At 39.6% G+C, this 20,185-nt stretch overlaps 1 protein-coding gene across 3 annotated transcripts in view; it reads right to left on the bottom strand.

The window, feature by feature from the left end:
* PLEKHS1 (pleckstrin homology domain containing S1) overlaps positions 1–20,185 on the bottom strand; it is a 30,970-nt gene that overhangs the window by 705 nt on the left and 10,080 nt on the right. The window contains exons 3-13 of one of the 3 annotated variants that reach the window (XM_023206221.2): positions 14,485–14,573; positions 14,267–14,373; positions 13,501–13,635; positions 12,094–12,169; positions 11,078–11,194; positions 8,890–9,009; positions 6,652–6,758; positions 5,951–6,160; positions 5,122–5,223; positions 3,696–3,831; positions 1–667 (exon numbers count right to left, since the gene is read on the bottom strand). The exon at positions 1–667 is cut by the window's left edge and continues 705 nt beyond it. In XM_023206221.2, the coding sequence (XP_023061989.1) occupies positions 488–667; positions 3,696–3,831; positions 5,122–5,223; positions 5,951–6,160; positions 6,652–6,758; positions 8,890–9,009; positions 11,078–11,194; positions 12,094–12,169; positions 13,501–13,635; positions 14,267–14,373; positions 14,485–14,573 (1,379 nt within the window). In that variant the 3' untranslated portion in view covers positions 1–487. Of the gene's footprint in view, positions 668–3,319; positions 3,551–3,695; positions 3,832–5,121; positions 5,224–5,950; positions 6,161–6,651; positions 6,759–8,889; positions 9,010–11,077; positions 11,195–12,093; positions 12,170–13,500; positions 13,636–14,266; positions 14,374–14,484; positions 14,578–20,185 lie in introns of those variants that run through there. The other 2 variants (XM_023206223.2, XM_023206225.1) reach the window with 2 other exon arrangements.

The following is a 20,185-nucleotide window of genomic DNA, read 5'->3' on the forward strand; positions in this document are numbered from 1 at the left end:
GGAGGTGTTTGTTTGGGAAGGAGGTGTTTGTTTGGGAAGGAGGTGTTGGGAAGGAGGTGTTGGGAAGGAGGTGTTTGGGAAGCCTGATGGGGTGTCACATCTCCCTTGGAAAGCTTGCGTTCTTGCAGTGAGTATTTGCAACTGTATGTCCTTTAACAAGGAAGGAATTGTGTGGACCACATCCTCACAGAACACAGCATGTATTACGTGAGGGACGGACCCAATCTGTGTCTGTGGTGTTTGGGACAATAGCTGAGATAATAAGGCCTTCCATTTCCCCCAGGTCCTCCAATCATGTCATGTGACCCTCTTAACGTCTCTGATGCAATAACCAGAGAGGGAATGAATAGTCATCTCCATTGTTAAGATGCAGATGCAGAAATTCAGAGGGGCATGCCGACTGTCTCCTATCACATGGCAACAGCGGGTGGCACAGCTGGACAATCCCGGCTCCATCCTGGTTCTGCTGCCATGGGTCTGGGGTGTGTTACTGCCTGGCTCCTTTCTGCTGGCTCTTTTTAATGGCCGGACTCCTCTTGAGAGCCCTGTCCAGTCTAGGCTTACCCAGCTGAGAAGGTGCAGCACTTTGGCATTTTGAGGGACACGTACAGCATGCAGCATGGAATGTCTCTGAATTTGGGATCCTGCCGATGGTAAGCTTTAACTTCTGAAACACAAGAAAGAAGAAAGTTAAATGACTGAAGATTATCTTTCAGATTGTCGCTTCCCAATCTGTCCTCATTAATACCCTTGGGAGCTGGTTTTGAAGAAAGTCCTGTAGTGAACTGTAATATCTGGGCCAGAAGAAGACAGGGATGACTTACTTGGCTACTTGGGTAGAAGATGGATTTCTATTTTCTGGCATCCATAGGCCTGAGCTTTTAAGGAAGGATCCAGGTAGCATTGATAGTGCTCTCAGGGGTCCAATTGCACCAATAATTAAAAGGCCTCTTGAAACAAGTGAATCAAAATGAAACCACCAGACAGGACTCACCCAGACAAGATTGGGAGGAAACTGAAACTTGATCAGTTTCTCCTGCAACCTATCATGTCCTTCCCCTGCACACACCTCCCCTTCCTTTGAAAATCTCAGTTCTCTCCCCTCTCAATCCCTGCCCCATTCCCACCCCAACCTCCAATTCCCTCATCCGTAGCATAACAGGAAGGAGAGTAAATGGGATTGACTCAAGCACTTTAAAACAACAAGGGCCAATGGCTGTTCTTCCTTTGCTTCCACATCTCCCTTTTCCAATATTCGTTTTCCTTCCGGGGACCATGTGTTCGAATGTTAAGAGAGCAGTGGATACCCGTCAATACCAAGAAAGAAGTCAGGAATGGTGGCGGTGGGAAAGTAAAGGAATTTTCTGATCTTCCAGATAATCATGAAGATGGATACTGCATATTTCGCAGTAGCATGTAGGAGCTGTTATCAATTAGAAAGGGAAGGCAGAACAAGCACAAGAGAAATGCAGTTGACCCCTTCCTATGCAATGACTACACAGTCTGGAAAGGCAGTCAGGATAAACTGCAGTCAGCAACACCTAGGTACAGTTCCTGGATCTGCTCACAGGCAATGACCCTTTTCCTGGCTTCTGAATTAATGCCTGGATCTTTGGGTCAGAGTAGTGTTTGGTAACTTTCAGAAGAGTTCAGAAGCTTATATTGGCCCCAGTGTATGTGGATCCTTTTTTGTCTTTTTTTGAAACAGTCTCGCACTGTCCAGGCTGGAGTGCAATGGTGCAATCTCGGCTCACTGCAACCTCTGCCTCCTGGGTTCAAGCGATTCTCCTGCTTCAGCCTCCCAAGTAGCTGGGATAACAGGCACCCACCACCACACCTGGCTGATTTTTTGTATTTTTAGTACAGATGGGGGGTTTCACTATATTGGCCAGGCTGGTCTTGAATTCCTGACCTCATGATCCGCCCACCTCAGCCTCCCAAAGTGCTGGGGTTACAGGTGTGAGCCACCATGCCCAGCCCAGTGTGGATCTTTGGCAGAGAAAATGTGCTATAGGTACCAGATTGTTGGACTGGGGCCCTGAAATCTACTTCTTTTCTGCCATGCACTCTCCTATCCAGTCTTCAAAACCCAAGCCAAACACCACTTTCTTTGAGACACCATCCTGGCCTCCTTCATACAGATTTACTCCATTCTACCTCTGTGATCCTGTGGCCCTGTGTTCATATCTCAGGGCACACATTGTATTGCAAGTAGCACAAAACATGCCTGCTTCATCCACTAATCTGTGAGCTTCTTAAGCTCAGGCTGAGGCCATTTTTGTAGCTCTTGAATTTAGCACAGTATCCAGCACCCAGTAGATGCTCAATAAATAGAAAGTGAATGAATGTGTACTTGCTCTGCCACTAACTAGTTATGTATCTTAGACAACTCACTCACTATCCTCCTGGAATTACTCATTTAGGGTAATGAGTAATAGGGATAGCACAATTTGTATGACCAACAGGACTATTACGTAGTGCAGAAGAGATAAGACATGTTCTTAGTATAGATATGCTACACAATCACAAAATTCCCAGAACTGGAAGAAATTTGGAAATCATCTAATACAATGGTTTTCAGAAATTTGAAGCCAAAGAACTGTTTCTTAAGGAAAGCTAATAGGAAAGTCCAACATTTTGGACTAATCTTTTTTCATAAAAGATAAAAGATAAACGTGAGCTTCTCTGGTTGAAGACCCAGCATACTCTCTCCTTCCTCTCCTTTCCTTTCACCTCCATCCCAGGGATGTAAGAAGCACAGTCTGAAAACCAACCTCTCACTTTAGTGAGAATAAGCTGAAGTCCAGAGAAGGCAGTGAATTTCCTAAGGTCACAGGGCTAGTTAGAAAGAAAAGTAGACCAGGGAAGGAATTAACACATGAAGACTGTAATGACATGCAGGACAATAGCTAGTCCATGAAAAAACAACATACCCATATATTAGGGTTGATTTGTTGTTGTTTTTCGTTTGAGACAGGGTCTCGCTTTGTCTTCCAGGCTGGAGTGCAGTGGTGCAATCATAGCACACTGTAACCTTGAACTCCTGGGCTTAATTGATCCTCCTGCCTTGGCCTTCCGAAGTGCTGGGATTACAGGTGTGAGCCACCATGCCCAGCACCACATATTATGTTTAATTCTTGCAATACTCTATGAGGAAGTTAGGGCTGTGACAATTTCTGAGAGGAGGAAACTGAGGCTTTAAAAAATGGGCTTGAGTAACATTCCATGGTCAGTTGTAGTAGAAGTAAAAGTAACTAGTAACTTTACTGATTACCTAATATGTGCCAGTCACCTTTGTAAGCACGTTACACATATTACCTCATTTAATTATCCAACAACCAGCACCATCATTAGTCATAATTTTACAGAAAAGAAAACTGAGGCACAAATTGGTTGAAGGAGCTGGTTTGGAATCCCTGCACCAGTCTGATTGCATGCAAGCTCTTTTTGCTATATCACTCCGATCTGAGATCCTGAACCCAGGTGCTGTGTCTCTTAGCCCAGTGCCTTCTCCAAATGCTACTTGATATGAAAGAATCTTGAAAGAGTCCTGAAAGAACATTCTGTTATTTGCACTTGGTGGTGGAAGAATGAGGAGCCTTATTTATACTCAGGGTACCTCTCAGACTCCATCTAAGACCTTTTTTCCTTCTGGTACTGATTTGCCCTGTTCAGGGCTGGTCAGTACAACTCACCTCTTTCTGGATGGACCGGGTGAGAAACAAGGAGACCTCGTCCAGGCTCTGGGGCTTCAGGCCATTCACCGCCAAAACATGATCTCCGTGGCAAAATATGCATCCCAGACGTGGGGGGCCTTCCCACTGAGACACACTGCAGGGAGAATACAACATCCAACACCAGTGTGAGGCTCCACTGGCCAGGAGGGCAGGGCATGCGTGGAGTCTACAGGGAGTCCTGATTCTAGCTCACGTGGCACCACCTCTGAAGTAGACTATCTCCATCTGTTTAGAATATTGTTTCCTCTGTCACTACTACAGGAGCCTAACCCTTCCTCCAAAGCCCAGCTCAAATTATACCACCCTTACAAAGGCCCATAAAATCCTACATCCCATTCCTCTGCTATAATTCATTTCCCCTACCCCGGACTTGTATTACATTGTGTGAGTACCTGATTTGTTACATTTTTAAATAAAATGCATTTTACATTGACTTGTTTGTGTGGCTGTCTTTTTTTTTTTTTTTTTTTTTTTTTTTACCAGGGTACATGACCCCAGAAGTATGATGTCACCTTTTTGTTTGTTTTGTTTTTTAATTTTTAAAACCCTATGGTTCCAAGTAAAGAAAGAGGGCTCAGCGTTTGTTGGAAGTGAGGGTGTAATGATTACACAATGAATATCTAATGAACAAATAAATGAATTAAGGAATGAAGCAGCTCAGTTACGGAGGAGTCCACAGTTTCGGTCAAGTGTGTATTGAGCCTTAGATTGTGGACTATTTAAAAAAAATGGAAGGTGTGGTTCCTCCCTTCTTAGAACTTATAAGACAACTATTGTGTAGTGTTTACATTAAAGAGCTTTCTCCTCTTACGAAGATGTAATCTTCCATCAAAATAAATTACAAAGTCTTTTTAAAAATGCCATATCAAATAGACAGTGATTGCTTTAAGAAAATTCTCTGCCACACAGTCTTTTGTGTCTGTGTCCGTGACTAGCAGTTTTTTTTTGTTGTTGTTGTTGTTGTTTTTAACCTTGTGTCTGGAAGTCTTAGAAGCTGATATGCTTTCTTCTTTTAGGCCTCTGATTCCTGTTGAATTCACTAATTTCACTCATTCATCAAATACTCATTGCACAGTGGTTGGAAATGATGTCCTTGGGTCATCTGTATCCCTGCCCATTCTTCCTCCTTCAAGGAGTCAGAAATGGCTGCTTCCTGAACTTTTGGGTCCTATTATTCCCCCGTCTCACCTCCCAGCTGACTTTCCTGCACAACAAGACCCTGATTTCTATATCAAAGACTTTTGTAACAACAGCAAGACAACAGTCCAAGCTTCCTGACCACCCAACCCTAGTCAGTGTTTCCAAATACACTGTTTCAAGATGTAGTTGTTCTCTTCAAAGCTTCCAGCCCCATTTATAATCCACAGTCAAATCTCCAACCTACCATATCCGTCCTGCGGCTTCTGTGAGAGCAAGATAGTTGATGACATCAGGAGGAGAAAGGAAAATGTTCAGTTTCTCCACTTGGCTTTCATCAGGGATATTACTATGAACAAGACATTTGTAAAAGTCACATCAGACAACTTGCCCTGGCTCTCAACTGTACTTTCTGAGTAGACTTTTGGCCTCTATTTCTGAGATGATATTGTACAGGTAAAGGTCCAAAACATTTGGAGAATAATATAAATTTAATTTACTGAAAAATCCTCTTGGGATGTGGTAGTGGATGGTAGACTATGGTAACGGAGGGAAAATGCACTAAGTTGGTTATATAACTGTCCACATCAGGCCAATCTGCATATTTCTCTGCTGGAAATGATTCCATAGAAGAAGGCACAGAAAACAGTTAAAATTACATCAGTTGTACCAAATGCTCTTGGTATCACTTAAAGCCTAAATAACCCCCTCATGGTCTATAAGTAAGCCTCATGCAACTTGCATGCCCATAATTACACTCATGGGAAAACCGACTGACATGCTATTCAGATCGGTGTGGATCTGAAGTCTTGGGAACTGAAAGACTAGCCAAGGGGGGATTTTTAAAAATAGCTGAAAATGCCACCCCCAGCCCCAGGGACTGCTTTACTTCAGCTCTATCATCCCCTCTCCTTGGCCACAACATCAATGACGGGAGAAGATGGTCAAGTGTTTGGCTGACTTGGAGATTTTTAGGAATGGCTTTAAAATTTAATTCTAAGTTAAAAAAAAAAAAAAGTGGGAGGGAGCCTGCCTTGCTCTTAGGGCCCATAAAGTTTTAGAAATTAGAACTTTACTTGATTAATATAGACAATTGCACAACAGTTAGTGAGGACGACCCCTTTTGGTCATTTGTGGTCTGTGCTTCCTTATCGGCAGGGGAAAGACACCAATCAATTCCTGAGCCTCGTTCTTGCAGGTGGAGGCCCCCATCCTGGGTCTCTGGAAGGGTCTGGGGTTCCTCTTTGCTGCTATCCACAGACTCGTGGGATGTCTCTTTGAAAAAACTAGAGTAGAAGAAGTTAAAACAAGCCCTATTTTAGCATGTGTTTTTACAGTGTTCCCCTGTGTGTGTCAGATTTCAGTAGCTAACAGCCATGTGAAGACTAGCAAGGTCTTGAAGTATGTCCAACTATCAGAATCACAGCCACAGATAGATTCAAATCCAACAAACTTTCCTTCTAAAAGTGGATATGGAATCAAAATTACTCTTTACAGTGTTTGGAGGACAGACGCGAGAGTGTGAGAGACATAAATGCAAAGTAGAAGATAACTTCCTCAGGAAACGGAAAAGGTCCTGAGGATGTCATTGGTGGTTTTCTGTGGGTAGAGACATGACTCCCTCATTTTTGTGTGTTGAGATGACAAAATAATATGTGGAACCCGGTCTGTGGTAATGTTTGGCATCAGTATATCAACTATTGAAATGAACTGACAGTCATTGTTCCATAACAGCAGATGAGCAAAAATCAAATTTTCAAATGACACTTTGACTTACTAGGATTCCATTGGCTCATAATGACACTCGATTCTTCCAGAGACCTGGTCTGGACCATCAGTTTCAATGGATTCACCAGAATCACTGGAAGCAATGACATTATCCAACTGTAGATAAAAGGAATAGATGTAAGAATCTCAGTTTACCGATAAGTCAGGTACCTTCTTATTTCTAGTGTTAACAGCTCTGGGCTCTGACATAGAGGTACAGTTTCCAGTGGATGAACGTGGTGCTCATTTGGGAAATATCAACCAACCTTACCTCTGCGAGACTGAACCAGCAAAGCTTCTGGAGGACTCAAAGTAAATTTTCTTCTCCTGGATCCCTCATGCGGCTGACACAAGTGTTATTTCTATTGAAACTAAATTGCTATTTATCTTTCTGTTTCACCATTAGGCACTTAATGACATGAAAGCATTTCCCCAATCAGTTCTACTATAGAATCATGGCACTTGGCTGGGTCAAAGACTTTGACACAATGTGAAGCTGGTCTCAGGCTACTGTGCTCACAGGCAGCCCAAGTGGCTTCAGGGACGCTACAATGGTCCAGGAAAATACTGCCCTTAGGAAGCTCTCAATAGTCCCCTTAGAACAAGGAGAGTCACTTGTGGCGATGATTGCTCAGAAACCCTAAGGCCTACCTAAGTTCACTGTTAACCCATGATGGAAACCTTCCTTCCAGTCAAGCCAGTCTTCCCATTGGCCCTCTGCAAATGGTGCTCTTCTGTCACCATATTCATGCAGTCTTCTTCACCTAGAGTGCCATCTTTCCTTCCTGCCTACTGAAATCATCTTCAGGCCTGGCTGAAGTCCCACAGCCCCTCTGATCACCTCAGTTACTGCAGAGCTCCCCTTTCTCTCAATTTCCATTGCATAGTTTTGTACTTATTTATTTATTTTTTGTCTTTTTAGCTTAGTTTTGTCTGCTTTACTAGACTTTGCCTATCATAAAGTACCTAGCAAAGGCCAGGCCTCTAACTGATGCTCAATACACATCTGATTGGTTGGCTGGACTATCATAAAAGACTGCATCCCAGGAAACACAAATATGAAAATCTTTTGGTGAAAGAAGAACTATGTGCTTAAAGGAGCTTGGGAAACACCATGTGTTGTATCTGACTTGACTATTTACAGTGCACCACCGCATACTAAATGCTCTGAGACTTCTGCTAAGAAGTTTGTTTAACTTATTTTAACTGGGTGTTTCCAGAATTTATTTGACCCTAGAATGTTTCTTTTATATAAACGTATGTTACCCTCTCATGGAAAACCCTCAGTTTGGGAAATGATGCAGCATTGCCACCCTCCATTCTGTCTTCCTATCTCTCACTTCCATTCTTTTCTCCCTATAGTCCACAGCGGATATAGCTGCTGGGTTAATACTAATGGAGGATAATTCGGGTTTTGATACGTCCCAACTCAGAAGCCATCGCTTTCCCTATGCTGTGTACAGAATGAAGTCAACTTGGCATTCAAAACCCTTCATGGGCTGGCTCTTTTCTTCTGTTTATCCCCCACTATGCCTTTCACACACTCTAGGATGCAGCCTCACTGAACTATTCCCCATACATGTATCAAATGGCACTTCATCCTGGAAGCCTTCCTTGACTCTAGTAGAGACAGAAAATCTGTTCTTTTTCTATTGCTTCCGGAGCATACTGAGCATGTCTTTTGTGCATGATCCTGTGGTAACTGACAAGACTATGCACTCTGAAAGCAGGGTGATGTCAGGCTCATTACTTTAGCCACCATGCCCAGTACAGTACAGTGACTACTGCTCAGAAGGCATTCGTAAGGGCCTCCAGCTGATCAATAGACTGATTGATACACAGCACACAACTGATCACCCAAGCACCTTGGCTCACATTATTCTTTCTGCCAAGAATGCAGAAAGACTCCTCAAGGCAATCCCCCACATCCAAATTTTACTCATCATGTATGGTCAAATGTCATCTCATCCCTGAAACCTTTCTGATTTTTTGTTTGAAAGTCATCTCTTCCTCCCATTGCTCATGCACCCCTAGAATTTTATAAGCATCTCTCTTCAGCATAGAACCCTTCTGTCTTGTATTACAGCTGGCTCCTAGTCAAGTGTCAGTGCCATGAGCACGTCATCCGTATTTGATTTGCCTCTGTGTTCCCACTGACCCTAGCCTAGTATTGCGCGAAAAGTGCATGGCAGGGTTTCAGTAAATATTTGTGAAAGAAACAAATGATGAATGGACAAGAAGGGGTTACCTCTAAAAGAACACTTCGAGGAGTAAGATAATAATTCTCTTCCTTCACATCTTGAGTGGTTTCTGATAAATCTTGTAAATGAGCTTGCCTAAATCCTGGAGAACTTTTTTCCATTAAATGCTGAAGAAAAGAGATAAAAATGCTTTGCTTTTTCTTTGCAAGAGATAGAATTAAATCACATGCATTCTGGAAAACCCCTAATAAATTCGTTGGGTTAAAAAAGACCAGAGGGTCTTCCAAGGTTACATCTGGAAGCTCACACAACTTCAACTTGCCTTTTGAGTCTGGGTCACCACTGAGGATGAAAAAATGTAAGCATAGCACTCAGGCATTTTTTCTCTACCATTTGGAACAGTCACTCAGAACAAGTGGTTTTCTCCTGTGGGTGGTATTCTTTTTTTTTTTTTTTTTTGAGACAGAGTCTTACTCTGTCACCCAGGCTGGAATGCAGTGGCGCAATCTTGGCTCACTGCAACCTCCACTTCCTGGTTCAAGTAATTCTCGTGCCTCAGCCACCTGAGTAGCTGGGAATACAGGCACGCATCACCATGAGTTGCTAATTTTTGTGTATTTTTTAGTAGAGATGGGGTTTCACCATATTGGCCAGGCTGGTGTCAAACTCCTGACCTTGTAATACACCTGTCTTGGCCTTCCAAAGTGCTGAGATTATAGGCGTGAGCCACCATGACCGGCCCTGTGGGTGGTATTCTAAGTCACTAAACTCTGGAGTTGCCACCCTCATCTTTTTCCTGTTATCATCCAATACCATCTGAGAATGTAATTAACCCAGAATCAAGGCGCTGCACCTTTCCTGTTCCTGCTCCATATTTTTCTTTTGTGTTCTGTTCACACACTTCTATTGTTTCCATAGCAACAGAATTTGGTTGTGTTGATCATGTGATAGTATGAATGATAGGTTTCCATCTAGATTCAACCACAATTGCCTCCCCTTCCCCATAGATACACAATATTCTACTAAAGTAGCTTCTTTGCATGGCAGAAAAATTCCCAAGAACAATGCCTCAGAGCAGGGGGTTTGGAAAAGACCCTGAATGTTCTCTAGGAAAAAAGTCAAGTTTTAAAATATAGGTATGTTTAAGTTCTGTCCATGTTTTAGGCTCCAAGCTCATGGAGCCAGATCATGCTGAGTTGGGGGTAAAGGAAGTCCACTTAATTTAACCAACAACACCACCACCACCCAGCAAGGCAAATAGTACTATTAACTCGGGCTAGTTTAAAAATCACCGGATCTATAGTGTGAAAAGGCAAGATGACAAATAATGTTATCTCTACAGGAAAGGAGATATCATGAGTGAAAAGCAAGAGGTGCTTACACAAAAGGGTGAAGCTTCCTAACTGCTGCATACCACCGTTTCTACTCACTAAATGAAGAACTGAGGTGAGGTTTTTGGCATGGTGAATTTGATATGCTACAAAAAGCTTTCAAAATAGTTGGAGAGCTACCAACTAGATAAAATAAGGGGCTAGGACTCATTAGATGTACTTGGTATACGTGGACAGGGAAAAGTCAATGGGTAAGTCTTTAAGAGACAAAATAGTATCTGTGCCAGAGGACAAAACCACTCAGCATGTTTATGACTAATATCCCAAGTTGGGAACATTGCAAATCCAAGAAAGCTGAAGGTCCACTTACAAGTCGCTTTCAAGAGGCAGGTTACATTATATTTTATGTCTTCAAATGGATTTCATTAGAAATGAGGATGAAGTGATAGACAGCTATAATGAACGAGAAGCAAGATTGATCAAACTAAAGGGAGGAAATTAACAAGAAACTTGGCCTTTGCCTGAGGAGTACAGACAGAATGGGCGGAAAACAGGTGGTGTCTGGAAAATCTTTTGGCAGAGGGATCTGTGCCCTCTGTGTGAAAGAAAGGAAGAAGTTGCCAGCCAGGTTTTGGTTTAGCAAAGGGTCTTACACTAGCATACCCAAAGCATATCAAGAGCATCCAAAATCAATGAATACGCTGAGTGAGACATATTCAGGGCAAGCCCTGAGTGAGGCTCATCTGTGGTATGGGATAAACATCAGGGCTAAGAATCATTCTTATAGTGCATCGGGCTTTGAGGAAGGTGGGCATGGTTAAATTCAATTGCTAATTGGTAAGATTTTTTAAACATTAGCTGACTCCCAGGTGTGGTGTCCTGAGAAAGAAGTGAGCCCCATTACCATGTCCTGGAGACCATTTCTTGGTGAGCTGGAACCAACAGCCTCCGATGTGCTGGGAGGGCCAAAGAGAGGGCTGGGGTAGAAGAGGGTTCTTTTATTACCCAATGAGAGTTCCTCCTGCTCACAAAATAGGAATCAGTCAGGGCACGGTTGATCTCTATCTGGAATGAAACAGCAGCCTCTCTACTGTGCTCCTTGCCTCCCGTCTTTCCCCACAGTGATCTAATATTCATGCCACTGGCCTGCCAGCATTATCTCACCGAGAAAAGAGCTGAACTTGTCTCTCTCCTATTTCTAAACCCTTGAGGACATTTAGCCTGACCCTCAGAGATGGCCAGCGTTTCCCTCCACCTGTCTTCTCAACTGTGTCTCTTTCTGACGCCCTCTGCCCCAGTTCCCTTTGCTCTAATCATTTCAGTCTACTTGAAGACATGCCTTGATTTCTCCCTCTCTTTGGCTTTTGCTGTAAGCATGGAACAACCTAGAAAACATGTCAAAAAAGATATCTAGGGGCCAAAGTTCCATCTATAAACGTCTGCCCTGAGAAATGACTTGGGAACATTAGCAGAGGCCCTTTTGAAATAAATTTAAAATATAAAACTACTAAGCACGTACATGAAAGATACGTTATATTAAAAATGCAAGATACATGAAAAACATTTTTATAGAAACTGCCCTAGACTTAATCATTCAAAAGGGAGCTTGTCATGTACCTTGAATAACAACGATGGAAAATACTATGTTCTAGCTACTACTTAAAAATGCCAGTTAACTTTTCCTCCCTCTATCACAATAATAAAATTCTGAAGTGTCTGTATTTTAGCTCTCTCACAAAACACAGAAGAATTTTTTTCTATTCTTAGTCATAAAAAGTAATAAGGATGTACATTTTCTCACTTATTTATTCCTTGTATTAATGCCAGTTGCTAAGGAGGCAAAGGAAAGCTACCATTGTTTTCTATTGAAAGAGGGTTGTGTTCAGGTGCCCTGTTATTTTATTAGTGATATGGAGTCACCTCTGTGTTCTGATGTGTTGCTTTTATATCCCGGAGAAATGATGACATGAAGGAGACCCAGTCTTTAATCTTCTCCCTGTTGATAGGAATGAACTTTCAGCTGGCATGTGGCAACAATAGTGCTTGTACTTCTTTTGAACTAGAGAAGGATTCTTTTATGAAGGTTAGAACGGTGGTGAGAGCAGGTACCAGTGAAATAAGAATTTTTCCTAAGCAGTTTAAATGGCCTCGCCACCTCCACATTTGCACACTAGAATTAATGCTCAGCTACCTCTGCAAAGAAAGCTCAGAGAAAGGGAAGAAAAGTAGAAAATAATAGTAGTAATCACAGGGTTTGGGGCTTTCGACTTTGACACTGATTTCCTTTATGTTCTCAAGCCAGCCCCCTAACCTGTCAGTGCCATTTTTGTGTAACTATGCAGGTGGGCCTTCCCTTAGGCAGTGCACGTGTTGATGAAGAATGTGCTTGAATGAATTTGTATAATCACATCTTTTCTATGGACTCACAGGACAACTTAGAAGAAAGCTTTAGTCAATCTGAAACAGATCAGGGTTTTTCATATGTTGACTTTGGCACTGTCCACCTCCTCTGCACAGTCTCCCCCATACCAGCTTTGCCTCTCCCTCAGGCAGATAATCATCCGTGACGAGTCCACTAGGCACCTTAGCTAGGAGCAGAAGCCCCTCTTAAAAACTTCAGACTCCTTTGGGGGCAAGCCTAGTTCCTCCCTAATATATGTAGCTTGGTAGATGTTTTTGTATCGGGTTCTTTTACATGGAATGCTTCTGGGGTGATGGTGACTGTTATTGGTTGAAATGCATGCTCCCCACCCAATTTGTGTGTTTCAGTTCCATATCCCAATACCTCAGAATGTGACCTTATTTGGAAAGAGGGTTGTTGCAGATGTAATTGGTCAAGATGAGGTCATACTGGAATAGAGTGGGTTCCTAATCCAATATTACTGATGTTCTTATAAAAAGGGGAAATTTGGACACAGAGCTATGCACACAGGGAGAACACCATGTGAAGACTGGAGTTATGTTGCCACAAGCCAAGGGAACTACCAAGAGTTAGGAGAGGCCCCTGGAATAGATCCTTCCCTTGAGTCTTCAGAGAGAGCATGGCTCTACCAATACCTTGATTTCAGACTCCTAGCCCCTGGAACAGTGAGACAATAAATTTCTGTTGTTCAAAGTTACCCAGGATGAGGTACTTTGTTACAGCAGCCCTAGGAAACCAGCTCACTAACTTTTCAAGGTATTTTAACAAATAGCAAAGATTGCCAAGATGGCATCTGATGTTGTGGCATGGGTTCAGAAAATGCTTATTGGTATAAAATGTTGTGTTTTTTGGTTTGTTTTTGTTTTGCATGCAGTAGACATTCTGTGTTATCTTACTTCTCTCACCTGTCATGGCCGATGAGGAAGTATTCCCTGTTAGTGGTTCTGATGGACATGACCTCATCAGGGTGGCATTTAAACATCTTCTGCACAGATTGCATCTTTTCCTGGTTACTTATGCCAACTTCTACACTGGAATTTCTGTTAGATATTGACACAAAGTATTAAACCAAGGTAAATACGGAAATAGAAAACTGACTAATTTTTATATTGGGATTCAAATGGAATAAAACTTTAGATGTGCTGGATCCATGTTTTGAAGATTGTCCAACAATTTTAGAAGATAAGTTTGGATTTTTGATCTGGTTAATTAATAATTGAAATTATTTTGTTTAGCCTAAGATTCAAAAATTTCTATTTTAATTGGATTCTTGATTCTACAAATTATCTTTTTCAATTTTTGGGTGCACAATTTATTAAAGAGAAGACCAAAAAAAGCTGATCTAAATATTTTCAAAAACTCTATCTTAACTTTATAAAATGAAATTCATCCACTCCCTCTCATCCACAAATTACGTGAATCAAACTCCCTAACTGAATGCCTGTTAATTAAAGACTTATCAAGTATGACATATAATATGAAACAAATATTCAACTATCTTTTACTTAAAGTGCTCACTATTTTAGCTCCTATTCAGTCACAAATATTATAATAAGCTTGAAGCCTTTGGTTCCTTTGGTCAATTATGTAAATTTCAATTTGCATGCAACTTGTTACTGTTTGACTTTATAGTATTTGTTGTTATAAAAGTTTTCTTGCTTGGATACACACTGATCAATTTCAATGGAACCTCGGTGATGATGGTCTTTATAATAAGAAAGACTAAAGCTCTTTTCCCCAGTCCTTGACAGGATGAAAAACCGCTTTTTCCAAGAGGTCTGAAAAATAGAGAGATTTTATGTCTTAGTTAAATCTCAGTGGAAAAAAAGGATTTTTTAAAATGCTCATGAGGCTGGTGGGAGGCTTGTTAAATCATAGCAAATACTTACCACAGAGAAGAACAGCTGAGAAGGTGGTGATTTAATAAAGTAATCTTGTTTGCAGACTTCATTTTCATAAGAAAATGTAAATTGTTTGCCTAATGAAAGTGAACAGAACTCAGTTTGTTCCTCATACATTTCTGAAAAGAACTGCCTCAATTGGAAAACACTATTTATCTCTGGAAAGACCTTCAGATTATTCAGTAGTTATGGAAAAGAACACCTATAATGACCCAAGAAAACAAAGCACCAAATGTGTGATTCTTATTCCTCCACAGCCGAGACCTTCATTCAAACAACATTTGAAAGCATGTTAATTCAGCTCACACCTGTCTGGCTTTCTGTTTCTAGAGTACATCGTTGGCTCTCTACGTGTGAGTGAAGATTTGGCTCTTAGTTCCATTGCAGAAGCATGATAATTTTGCATTGCCCTTTGGCTTAGCAAACAAAATCAAAAGCACCTGCTATTAAAAATGATGTGGCAAAAACTATTTGGGGAAGGGGGACAGGTAGAGCTGCTGCAGAAGTTGGGAAAGGAGGGAAGGTAAACACAGCCACCTCCCCAGAATTACTGGATGCTATCCTCATAGCCCCAGCAGCTGTATTACCAAACCTTGAGTCTGTTTTCTTCTTAATAAAGAAGCTCTAATTTTTTAATAAAGATTGCCCTTTCCAAAACTGAGGACAAACTAAACCTACAGCCTGGATGTGAAAGCAAATCCAAGCTAAAACAAAAACAAACCCAAAACGAAAAAAACAAAAATAACAACATCGTGTTTAACAACATTAATTGTGTTTTCCTAAATAGTGAATGTAATACATGTTTATTGCGGACATTTTAGAAAATATAGAAAATATTAAAACTGCCTATAATTTCATCACTCACAGAGAAGCAGTGAACATTGTAGAAACTTCTTTAATCACTTCTGCCACCCCATTTTCAATAGTGAGTTGTTTTGCTTTTGTCTGCTAAGCCAAAGGACAACATATACTGTCTCCCTCAAGTATTCAAGAGTCTTGATTAACACATGTGTGTGCTGAAACTACCTGAGGCCAGAGAAAGAACCGTTAAAAAAATCAGAGGCTCAGAAAAAGTGCCTGTTACCTCCAGCCAGACTGGAAAAACTTGTAATTTACTGGGCATTGGATAGAGTACTCAGGAATGTCTTGCCTCAGTGTGAGGAATAATTAGCCATATACTAATTACTAGCTCTACACTGAGCACTGCTCCAAACCCACCTAACAAATCATAAAAGACTTAGAAGAAAGTTGTTTCCAAAAAATTTAACTGCATCCCAGAACAAAGCTCAAGATTCATAGGAATACAAAGATATTCAGGACCCAACAAGGTAAAATTTGCCATGTTTGGCAGTCAATCAAAGTTTACCAGGCATACAAAGAGGAAGGAAAACATGATCAATAATGAGGGAAAAGTCAATCAATAAAAACAGGCCTAGAACTGACACAGATGTTAGAATTGGCAGAAAAAGTAATTAAAGCAGTTATTATCAGTGTTTTCAAGAAGTTAGGGAGAGATATAAAAGATAAAAAGAAGACCCAAAGTGAACTTTTAAAGAGACGGGCGGAACACGAGGTCAGGAGTTTGAGACCATCCTGGCTAACACGGTGAAACCCCGTCTCTACTGAAAAATACAAAAAGCTAGCCGGGTGAGGTCGCTGGCGCCTGTAGTCCCAGCTACTCGGGAGGCTGAGGCAGGAGAATGGCGTAAACCTGGGAGGCGGAGCTTGCAGTGAGCTGAGCTCAGGCCACTGCACTCGGGCGACAGAGCAAGACTCCGTCTCAAAAAAAAAAACAAAAAAAAAAAAAAAAAAAAAAAAAAAAAAAAAAAAAAAAAAAAAAAGATGAAAGCTACAATGTCTCAAAAAAACAGCAACAACACTGGATGGGAGTAAGAGCAGACTAAATATTGTACAAGAAAAGATTAGTGCACTTAAAGGCATGGCAATTGTAACTAACAACATAAGCAAAGAGTTAGAACATAATGTAAAAACTCAAAAAGAGCACCAGTACACTGCGTACAATTTCAAGTAGCCTAGTATACAAGTAATAGGCGTCCCTGAAGTGACAGAGGAAGAAATAAAAAATATCTGAAGCAATAATGCTAACAATTTTATAAACCTAAAACTATAATCCCAGAGATCCAAGCAGTTCAATGAAGCTCAGCACAAGATACACAAAGAAAAGTACATCAAGGCATGTCATAACTGAATTGTTCAAAACCAGCAATAAAGAAAAAAAATCTTAAAAGTAGCCAGAGGAAGAAAAGACCTATTATATACAGAACAAAGACAAGAAATAGAGATACTGATTTCTCATCCGAAAAAAAAAAATGCAAACAAGAAAAAGTAAAACAATTTACTTAAGGGTTGCGTGTGGTGGCTCAGGACTGTAATCCCAGTACGTAGGGAGGCTGAGGGGGTGGATTTCCTGAGATTAGGAGTTTGAGACCAGCTTGGCCAACATGGCAAAACCGTGTCTCTACAAAAATACAAAAATTAGCCAGGCGTGGTGGTGCAAGCCTGTAGTCCCAGCTACCTGGGAGGCTGAGGCAGGAGAATGGCTTGAACCTGGCAGGCAGAGGTTGCAGTGAGCCGAGATAGTGCCACTGTGCTCCAGCCTGGGTGATAGAGTGAGACTCCATCTCAAAACAAACAAACTATATTTAAAGTACTGAAAAAAATACTCTTTCAAAATTCTATATTCAGCAAAACTATCTTTTAAAAATGAAGGCAATTTGAAGACTTTTTAGATATATAAAAGCTGAAATAATTCCTCATTAGGAGGCTTGCAATATAAAAATATAAAGGGAAGTCCTTCAGGAAGAAGGGAAATGATAACATAAAAATCTGAATTTAAACAAAGCAATAAAGAGCACTGAAATGGTAACTACTGAGGTAAATGTATGAGATTATTTTCATATTATTGAAAACATTGAAACATCAACTGACTGTTTAAACAAAAATAATGACAATGTATTGTGCAGATTATAGCATATGTACAAGTAAAATGCATTCCAACAGTACCATAAAGTCCAATAGGGAAAAATGGAAATATATTTTTGTAAAGTTCTTTTATTATATGTGAATTGATATACTATCACTTGAAGTCAGACTGTGATGTGTATAAACCCTCAAGCAATCAGTAAAATAACAAAATAGAAAGTAATGACTAATAAGCCAACAAAGGAGATAAAATGGATTCATAAAAAATTTGATTATTCCAAAAGAAAGCAGAAAAGGGGAAAGGGAGAATAAATAACCAATAGGACAAATAGAAAATAAATAATACTATGATACACTTACACTAGACTATATCAATAATCATGTTAAATGGTCTAAACACCTCAATTAAAAAACAGAGATGACCAGTTTGGATAAAAAAGCGAGACTCAACTTTATGCTGCCTGTAAGAAACACACTTTAAAGATGAAAATACAAGTAGGTTACAAGGAAATAACTGGAAAAAAAGATATGCTATGCCAACGCTAGTCAAAGAAAGCTGGAGTGCCTGTATTAACATCAACGTAGATTTTAAAGAAAATAATATTACCAAGGACAAAGAATATCATTTCATAATAATAAAGGGATGAATTAATCCTAAGAGGACATAAAAATTTAAACATATATGCCCCTATAACAGAGCGTTAAAATACATGAAGCAAAAACTGATAGAACTGCATGAATAAATGGACACATCCACAATTATAGTCAGAAATTTCAATATCCCTCTCTCAAGAATTGATAGAACAAATAGTTCTAAAATAGATATTTTAAATTTTGGATGCATTTTTAATGTTTTAAATAATAAGTTTACTAAGAGATTTCAATCAAGAAGAGCGATGCTGGCTTCATAGAATGAGTTGAGAAATATTCCCTTCTCTTCTATTTTGTAGAAAATCAGCAACAACACAGTAGGTTTGAACAACACTACCAACCAACATTACCTGATTGATATTTATAGAACACTCCACTCAATGACAACAGATTATACATTCTTCTCAAGGGCACATGCAACATTTATTAATATAAATTATATTCTGGACCATAAAACAAGTCTCAATAAATTAAAAAGCACTCAAATCATATAAATCATGATTTCAGAGCACCAGGAAATCAAATTATAAATCAATAACAGGAAGACCTCTTAAAAGATCCTGAAATAATCTCTAGATTTAAAAAATCCCAAAAATAAATTAGCAAGATTTTTTATGAAAATTAAAACACAAGATATCAGAATTTGTGGATGCCACTAAAGCAGTACGTAGGGAAAATTTTTTTTAATGCCTATGTTAGAAATGGCCATGTTTGATGGCACAAGTGTACATATGTAACAAACCTGCATGTTATGCACATGTACCCTAGAACTTAAAGTACAATAATAATAAAGAAAAAAATAGAAATGGCCATGTTTGAAAAGAACAAAAGTCTCAAACTAATTACCTCAGCTTCCACCTGAAACTGAACATGAGACTGAAAAAAAAAAAAAAAAAAGAAACCTGAAGTAAATAGAGGAAGCAAGATAATAAAGATAAAAGTGGAATTCAATGAAAGAGAACATAGAAAAACAACAGAGACAACCAATGAAACCAAAGTTAATCCATTAAAAGGATTAACTTAACAAACCTCTACCTAAGCAGATAGACCAGAAAAACTGGAGAGAAAATACAATTTGCCAATATTAGGAGGAGAGAGGGGACATATCTACAAAGTCTACTGATAGTAAAAGGATAATAAAGAAATGTTATGGACAATTTTATTCCAATAAATTGGGCAACTTAGATAAACTGAAAAATTCCTTGAAATACACCAACAAAGGTCACTGAAGAAGACATAGATGACCTGAATAGCCTCCTATAGCTATTAAAGAAATTGGAATTGTAGTTAAAAATTCTTCACATAAGGAAAACTTTAGGCCCAAGTGGCTGTACTGTTCACTTTGATCAAACATGTAAGGAAGAAATAATCAATTCTACACAAAGGCTCCCAAAAAAATTGAAGAGAAGGGAATATTTCTCAACTCATTCTATGAGGCTAGCATTACTCTTCTTGATTGAAAACTCTTAGCAAACTTATTGTTTAAAACATTAAAAAATGCATCCAAAATAAGTAAAAATAAATAAAACATCCAAATTGAAAAGAATGAAGTAAAATCATTTCTATTTGCAAGTGACATAATCTCATATGTTAAAAATCCCAAAGAATCCATGAAAACTACTGGAGCTAATAAACAAATTCAGCAGTATTGAAGAACAACAGACAAAAGTTAGCTATATTTCTATAAACCAGCAATAAATAATCCAAAAATAAAATTATGAAAACAGTTCCATTTACAATAGCATCCAAAAGAATAAAGTACCTAGGGATAAATTTAGGCAGATAAAAAGACTGGTACACTGCAAACTAGAAAACTTGCTGAAATAAATTAAAGAAGACATAAATTTATTGGTAAACATTCCATATTTATGAATTGGAAGACTTAATTCTGTTAAGATATAAATACTATCTACAGCAACCTATAAATTCAATGCAATCTCTATTAAAATCCCAATGGCATTTTTTTTTTCTTGTAAAACTGGAAAAGCTAATCCTCAAAATCATCTAAAATATCAAGGGGCCCTGAATATCCAAAATAATCTTGAAAAAGAACAAAGAGTACACACACTTCCCAATTTCAAAACTTACTACAAAG

Source organism: Piliocolobus tephrosceles, chromosome 9, assembly GCF_002776525.5.
Source record: "Piliocolobus tephrosceles isolate RC106 chromosome 9, ASM277652v3, whole genome shotgun sequence".
Classification (NCBI taxonomy): domain Eukaryota; kingdom Metazoa; phylum Chordata; class Mammalia; order Primates; family Cercopithecidae; genus Piliocolobus; species Piliocolobus tephrosceles.